At 45.1% G+C, this 7,500-nt stretch overlaps 1 protein-coding gene across 1 annotated transcript in view; it reads right to left on the reverse strand.

Moving 5' to 3' along the window:
- Positions 1–72: 72 nt before the first annotated feature.
- LOC122242866 (uncharacterized) overlaps positions 73–7,500 on the reverse strand; it is a 17,420-nt gene continuing 9,992 nt past the window's right edge. The window contains 11 exon segments of the mRNA XM_086533552.1: positions 73–264; positions 728–887; positions 1,018–1,034; positions 1,201–1,298; positions 1,446–1,690; positions 1,941–3,260; positions 3,910–3,983; positions 4,434–5,021; positions 5,526–6,365; positions 6,618–6,752; positions 6,891–7,500. The exon segment at positions 6,891–7,500 is cut by the window's right edge and continues 794 nt beyond it. Coding sequence (XP_086389678.1) covers positions 73–264; positions 728–887; positions 1,018–1,034; positions 1,201–1,298; positions 1,446–1,690; positions 1,941–3,260; positions 3,910–3,983; positions 4,434–5,021; positions 5,526–6,365; positions 6,618–6,752; positions 6,891–7,500 — 4,279 coding nt within the window.

A 7,500-nucleotide genomic window follows, 5' to 3' on the forward strand; every position in this document is an offset into this window, starting at 1 on the left:
ATGTATGTATATAACCCTAATGGGCCTGTAGTGATATAAATATTCCTAACGAGACTAGTGGAATTTATCATCCTATAGAACTATAGTAAAGTATATTAAGTTACCTTTAATGGGGTTGTAGCAATCCTTCGTAATGGTTATGTAGTGATCTGTCTCCACGGTAAAGGTTACGTAATCACGAACAATTTGTATCTCTGTGGGCGTGACACGTTCTGTGGTTGTGACATATTGCGTCACGAATTCCGTCCTGATTTCCGTGGTTTCCTGATTTGTGTAGGTGGGGGTCAAGAGGTTTAAAAAGGTAAAACTAATATTAGACTCGAATTAGTCTCACAAATAACATTTGCTTTTTTTTTTATTGTACTTGTTTCAAACGATTTCATAACATGAAAATGAATATATATTGGTTATTGAAGTTTCGTGTTTCCAAAATAATTGATACTGTTCGTTGCTATGGAAAAAGAACATATGTATATATAGTCTGATTCTAGGTTGCTTATGTTAGTTTCTTGTTGACACTATAAGACCAGTAAGTGTGCAACAATGAAAAGAAGTATCATTCGCCCTAAAAGAGTTACGAAAATGACAAGTATGCTTCTTTCTCTCCAATTCAAGAAACAAACAAAGTGTGGAAATATGTTCATATATAATAACAACCATTAATGATAAATCGATAGCTTAAAAATGAATAGATATGCTTGGGGGGGAAAAAGCATATTCCTCTTACCAATTTCTGCAGATTAGTAACTGTTTCGGTGTAGTGCAGAGTTGAGGTATCGTGCACAGTCACACATCCGGTTTCAGTGGCGAAGGTGGCTTCCAGAACAGCCGAGTGGAGTGTGTGGTGGTGACTGGTGAACGCTGAGGTGATGTCAGTAGGGAAGCGGCTGAAATGACAAAGGTTGGCAGTTCAGCCTTGGTGCGTCGGGCGCTGCAGTGAAGGAAGGAAAAAGAAATGGGTGGACGGACGGACCGAGGGGAGGACTGATAGAAAAGGTCTAACTGGCCGGAACTTGCATTGTCATATATTCCACCTGTCAGTCCCCAATGCTTGGTCACGCAAGGGAAGCGAAAAGGGAGGGAGAGAGAAAGATATGTAATGAGGGAGAGGAAAATAGAAGGAGAAAAGGAGAGGGAGAGAGATGGATACAGTTAGGGAGAGAAGGAGGGAAGAATAAAGGAATCGAGAAGGGGAATTACCGCTGGGTAGGCGTGGTCTGTGTGAGGCTGTGAAATCTCCCCTCCACGATGCTGTGAAAGCTGTTGTATTTCTCCGTGTTGCTGCTCAGAAATCTGCTCTATTTCACCATTAGAATAAAAATTGCTGTGATGGATGTGTCACTCCTTCCGGATGCTGTGACACTTGCTGTTTGTTTTCAGTCGGATGCTGATGCTGTGAAATTCGCTGCGTTCCATCGTTCTGCTGGGGATGTTGGGAAACTTGCTGTGTTTCCTCGTTCTCCTGGTTCTGCGAAAGTTGTGCCTGATGCTGTGAATCTTGTTCTTGATGCTGTGAAACTTGCTGTGTGCCCTCGGTCTGCTGGTGATGCTGTGAAACTTGTTCTTGAAGCTGTGAAACTTCCTCTGTGCCTTCGGTCTGCTGGTGATGCTGTGAAACTTGTTCTTGATGCTGTGATACTTGTTCTTGATGCTGTGAAACTTGTTGTGTGCCCTCGGTCTGCTGGTGATGCTGTGAAACTTGTTCTTAAGGTTGTGAAACTTGCTGTGTTTCTTCATTCTGCTGATAATGCTGTGAAACTTGTTCTTGCTGTTGTGAGACTTGCTGTGTTTCCTCGTTCTGCTGATAATGCTGTGAGACTTGCTGTGTTTCTTCGTTCTGCTCGTGATGCTGTGAAACTTACTGTGTTTCTTCGTTCAGCTGGTGATGCTGTGAGACTTGCTGTGTTTCCTCGTTCTGCTCGTGATGCTGTGAAACTTACTGTGTTTCTTCGTTCAGCTGGTGATGCTGTGAGACTTGCTGTGTTTCCTCGTTCAGCTGGTGATGCTGTGAGACTTGCTGTGTTTCCTCGTTCAGCTGGTGATGCTGTGAGACTTGCTGTGTTTCCTCGTTCAGCTGGTGATGCTGTGATACTTGCTGTGTTTCTTCGTTCAGCTGGTGATGCTGTGAGACTTACTGTGTTTCTTCGTTCAGCTGGTGATGCTGTGATACTTGCTGTGTTTCCTCGTTCAGCTGGTGATGCTGTGAGACTTACTGTGTTTCTTCGTTCAGCTGGTGATGCTGTGAGACTTGCTGTGTTTCCTCGTTCAGCTGGTGATGCTGTGATACTTGCTGTGTTTCCTCGTTCAGCTGGTGATGCTGTGAAACTTGCTGTGTTTCCTCGTTCAGCTGGTGATGCTGTGAGACTTGCTGTGTTTCCTCGTTCAGCTGGTGATGCTGTGAGACTTGCTGTGTTTCCTCGTTCAGCTGGTGATGCTGTGAAACTTACTGTGTTTCTTCGTTCAGCTGGTGATGCTGTGAGACTTGCTGTGTTTCCTCGTTCAGCTGGTGATGCTGTGATACTTGCTGTGTTTCCTCGTTCAGCTGGTGATGCTGTGAAACTTGCTGTGTTTCTTCGTTCAGCTGGTGATGCTGTGAAACTTGCTGTGTTTCTTCGTTCAGCTGGTGATGCTGTGAAACTTACTGTGTTTCTTCGTTCAGCTGGTGATGCTGTGAGACTTGCTGTGTTTCCTCGTTCAGCTGGTGATGCTGTGAAACTTGCTGTGTTTCTTCGTTCTGCTCGTGATGCTGTGAAACTTACTGTGTTTCTTCGTTCAGCTGGTGATGCTGTGAGACTTGCTGTGTTTCCTCGTTCTGCTCGTGATGCTGTGAGACTTGCTGTGTTTCCTCGTTCAGCTGGTGATGCTGTGAGACTTGCTGTGTTTCCTCGTTCAGCTGGTGATGCTGTGAAACTTACTGTGTTTCTTCGTTCAGCTGGTGATGCTGTGAAACTTACTGTGTTTCTTCGTTCAGCTGGTGATGCTGTGAGACTTGCTGTGTTTCCTCGTTCAGCTGGTGATGCTGTGAAACTTACTGTGTTTCTTCGTTCAGCTGGTGATGCTGTGAGACTTGCTGTGTTTCTTCGTTCAGCTGGTGATGCTGTGAGACTTGCTGTGTTTCTTCGTTCAGCTGGTGATGCTGTGAGACTTGCTGTGTTTCTTCGTTCAGCTGGTGATGCTGTGAAACTTGCTGTGTTTCCTCGTTCTGCTGATAATGCTGTGAAACTTGCTGTGTTTCCTGTCGTCTGCTGTTGTGAGACTTGCTGTGTTTCCTCGTTCAGCTGATAATGCTGTGAGACTTGATATGTTTCCTCGTTCAGCTGATAATGCTGTGAGACTTGCTGTGTTTCCTCGTTCTGCTGATAATGCTGTGAAACTTGTTCTTGCTGTTGTGAGACTTGCTGTGTTTCCTCGTTCAGCTGATAATGCTGTGAGACTTGCTGTGTTTCCTCGTTCTGCTGATAATGCTGTGAAACTTGTTCTTGCTGTTGTGAGACTTGCTGTGTTTCCTCGTTCTGCTGATAATGCTGTGAGACTTGCTGTGTTTCCTCGTTCTGCTGATAATGCTGTGAAACTTGTTCTTGCTGTTGTGAGACTTGCTGTGTTTCCTCGTTCAGCTGATAATGCTGTGAGACTTGCTATGTTTCCTCGTTCAGCTGATAATGCTGTGAGACTTGCTGTGTTTCCTCGTTCTGCTGATAATGCTGTGAGACTTGCTGTGTTTCCTCGTTCTGCTGATAATGCTGTGAAACTTGCTGTGTTTCCTCGTTCTGCTGATAATGCTGTGAAACTTGCTGTGTTTCCTCGTTCAGCTGATAATGCTGTGAAACTTGCTGTGTTTCCTCGTTCAGCTGATAATGCTGTGAGACTTGCTGTGTTTCCTCGTTCAGCTGATAATGCTGTGAAACTTGCTGTGTTTCCTCGTTCTGCTGATAATGCTGTGAGACTTGCTGTGTTTCCTCGTTCTGCTGATAATGCTGTGAGACTTGCTGTGTTTCCTCGTTCTGCTGATAATGCTGTGAAACTTGTTCTTGCTGTTGTGAGACTTGCTGTGTTTCCTCGTTCAGCTGATAATGCTGTGAGACTTGCTGTGTTTCCTCGTTCAGCTTGTGATGCTGTGAGACTTGCTGTGTTTCTTCGTTCTGCTGATAATGCTGTGAGACTTGCTGTGTTTCCTCGTTCTGCTGATAATGCTGTGAGACTTGCTGTGTTTCCTCGTTCAGCTGATAATGCTGTGAGACTTGCTGTGTTTCCTCGTTCAGCTGGTGATGCTGTGAGACTTGCTGTGTTTCTTCGTTCTGCTGATAATGCTGTGAGACTTGCTGTGTTTCCTCGTTCTGCTGATAATGCTGTGAGACTTGCTGTGTTTCCTCGTTCTGCTCGTGATGCTGTGAAACTTGCTGTGTTTCCTCGTTCAGCTGATAATGCTGTGAAACTTGCTGTGTTTCCTCGTTCAGCTGGTGATGCTGTGAAACTTGCTGTGTTTCTTCGTTCTGCTCGTGATGCTGTGAAACTTGCTGTGTTTCCTCGTTCTGCTGATAATGCTGTGAGACTTGCTGTGTTTCCTCGTTCAGCTGATAATGCTGTGAGACTTGCTGTGTTTCCTCGTTCTGCTGATAATGCTGTGAAACTTGCTGTGTTTCTTCGTTGAGCTGATAATGCTGTGAGACTTGCTGTGTTTCCTCGTTCAGCTGGTGATGCTGTGAGACTTGCTGTGTTTCCTCGTTCTGCTGATAATGCTGTGAGACTTGCTGTGTTTCCTCGTTCTGCTGATAATGCTGTGAGACTTGCTGTGTTTCCTCGTTCTGCTGATAATGCTGTGAGACTTGCTGTGTTTCCTCGTTCAGCTGGTGATGCTGTGAGACTTGCTGTGTTTCCTCGTTCTGCTGATAATGCTGTGAGACTTGCTGTGTTTCCTCGTTCTGCTGATAATGCTGTGAGACTTGCTGTGTTTCCTCGTTCTGCTGATAATGCTGTGAAACTTGCTGTGTTTCTTCGTTCTGCTGATAATGCTGTGAGACTTGCTGTGTTTCCTCGTTCAGCTGATAATGCTGTGAGACTTGCTGTGTTTCCTCGTTCAGCTGATAATGCTGTGAAACTTGCTGTGTTTCTTCGTTCTGCTGATAATGCTGTGAAACTTGCTGTGTTTCCTCGTTCTGCTGATAATGCTGTGAAACTTGCTGTGTTTCCTCGTTCTGCTGATAATGCTGTGAAACTTGCTGTGTTTCTTCGTTCTGCTGATAATGCTGTGAGACTTGCTGTGTTTCCTCGTTCAGCTGATAATGCTGTGAGACTTGCTGTGTTTCTTCGTTCTGCTGATAATGCTGTGAGACTTGCTGTGTTTCCTCGTTCTGCTGATAATGCTGTGAGACTTGCTGTGTTTCCTCGTTCAGCTGATAATGCTGTGAGACTTGCTGTGTTTCCTCGTTCAGCTGATAATGCTGTGAGACTTGCTGTGTTTCCTCGTTCTGCTGATAATGCTGTGAGACTTGCTGTGTTTCCTCGTTCAGCTGATAATGCTGTGAGACTTGCTGTGTTTCTTCGTTGAGCTGGTGATGCTGTGAGACTTGCTGTGTTTCCTCGTTCAGCTGGTGATGCTGTGAGACTTGCTGTGTTTCCTCGTTCTGCTGATAATGCTGTGAGACTTGCTGTGTTTCCTCGTTCAGCTGGTGATGCTGTGAGACTTGCTGTGTTTCCTCGTTCTGCTGATAATGCTGTGAGACTTGCTGTGTTTCCTCGTTCAGCTGGTGATGCTGTGAGACTTGCTGTGTTTCCTCGTTCTGCTGATAATGCTGTGAAACTTGCTGTGTTTCTTCGTTCTGCTGATAATGCTGTGAGACTTGCTGTGTTTCCTCGTTCAGCTGATAATGCTGTGAGACTTGCTGTGTTTCCTCGTTCAGCTGGTGATGCTGTGAGACTTGCTGTGTTTCCTCGTTCAGCTGATAATGCTGTGAAACTTGCTGTGTTTCCTCGTTCTGTTGATAATGCTGTGAGACTTGCTGTGTTTCCTCGTTCTGCTGATAATGCTGTGAGACTTGCTGTGTTTCTTCGTTCTGCTGATAATGCTGTGAAACTTGCTGTGTTTCTTCGTTCTGCTGATAATGCTGTGAAACTTGCTGTGTTTCTTCGTTCTGCTGATAATGCTGTGAGACTTGCTGTGTTTCCTCGTTCAGCTGATAATGCTGTGAGACTTGCTGTGTTTCCTCGTTCAGCTGGTGATGCTGTGAGACTTGCTGTGTTTCCTCGTTCAGCTGATAATGCTGTGAAACTTGCTGTGTTTCCTCGTTCTGTTGATAATGCTGTGAGACTTGCTGTGTTTCCTCGTTCAGCTGATAATGCTGTGAGACTTGCTGTGTTTCCTCGTTCTGCTGATAATGCTGTGAGACTTGCTGTGTTTCCTCGTTCAGCTGGTGATGCTGTGAGACTTGCTGTGTTTCCTCGTTCTGCTGATAATGCTGTGAGACTTGCTGTGTTTCCTCGTTCAGCTGGTGATGCTGTGAGACTTGCTGTGTTTCCTCGTTCAGCTGATAATGCTGTGAGACTTGCTGTGTTTCCTCGTTCTGCTGATAATGCTGTGAAACTTGCTGTGTTTCCTCGTTCTGCTGATAATGCTGTGAGACTTGCTGTGTTTCCTCGTTCTGCTGATAATGCTGTGAAACTTGATATGTTTCTTCGTTCTGCTGATAATGCTGTGAAACTTGCTGTGTTTCCTCGTTCTGCTGATAATGCTGTGAAACTTGCTGTGTTTCCTCGTTCTGCTGATAATGCTGTGAAACTTGCTGTGTTTCCTCGTTCTGCTGATAATGCTGTGAGACTTGCTGTGTTTCCTCGTTCTGCTGATAATGCTGTGAAACTTGCTGTGTTTCTTCGTTCTGCTGATAATGCTGTGAAACTTGCTGTGTTTCCTCGTTCTGCTGATAATGCTGTGAAACTTGATATGTTTCTTCGTTCTGCTGATGATGCTGTGAGACTTGCTGTGTTTCCTCGTTCTGCTGATAATGCTGTGAAACTTGCTGTGTTTCCTCGTTCTGCTGATAATGCTGTGAAACTTGTTCTTGCTGTTGTGAGACTTGCTGTGTTTCCTCGTTCTGCTGATAATGCTGTGAGACTTGCTGTGTTTCCTCGTTCTGCTGATAATGCTGTGAAACTTGCTGTGTTTCCTCGTTCTGCTGATAATGCTGTGAAACTTGCTGTGTTTCCTCGTTCTGCTGATAATGCTGTGAGACTTGCTGTGTTTCCTCGTTCTGCTGATAATGCTGTGAAACTTGCTGTGTTTCCTCGTTCTGCTGATAATGCTGTGAAACTTGCTGTGTTTCCTCGTTCTGCTCGTGATGCTGTGAAACTTGCTGTGTTTCCTCGTTCTGCTGATAATGCTGTGAAACTTGCTGTGTTTCCTCGTTCAGCTGGTGATGCTGTGAAACTTGCTGTGTTTCCTCGTTCAGCTGGTGATGCTGTGAAACTTGCTGTGTTTCCTCGTTCTGCTGATAATGCTGTGAGACTTGC

This window comes from Penaeus japonicus, unplaced genomic scaffold (assembly GCF_977035675.1).
Source record: "Penaeus japonicus unplaced genomic scaffold, GWHDUDI00000001_assembly GWHDUDI00000039, whole genome shotgun sequence".
In the NCBI taxonomy this organism is placed as follows: Eukaryota; Metazoa; Arthropoda; class Malacostraca; order Decapoda; family Penaeidae; genus Penaeus; species Penaeus japonicus.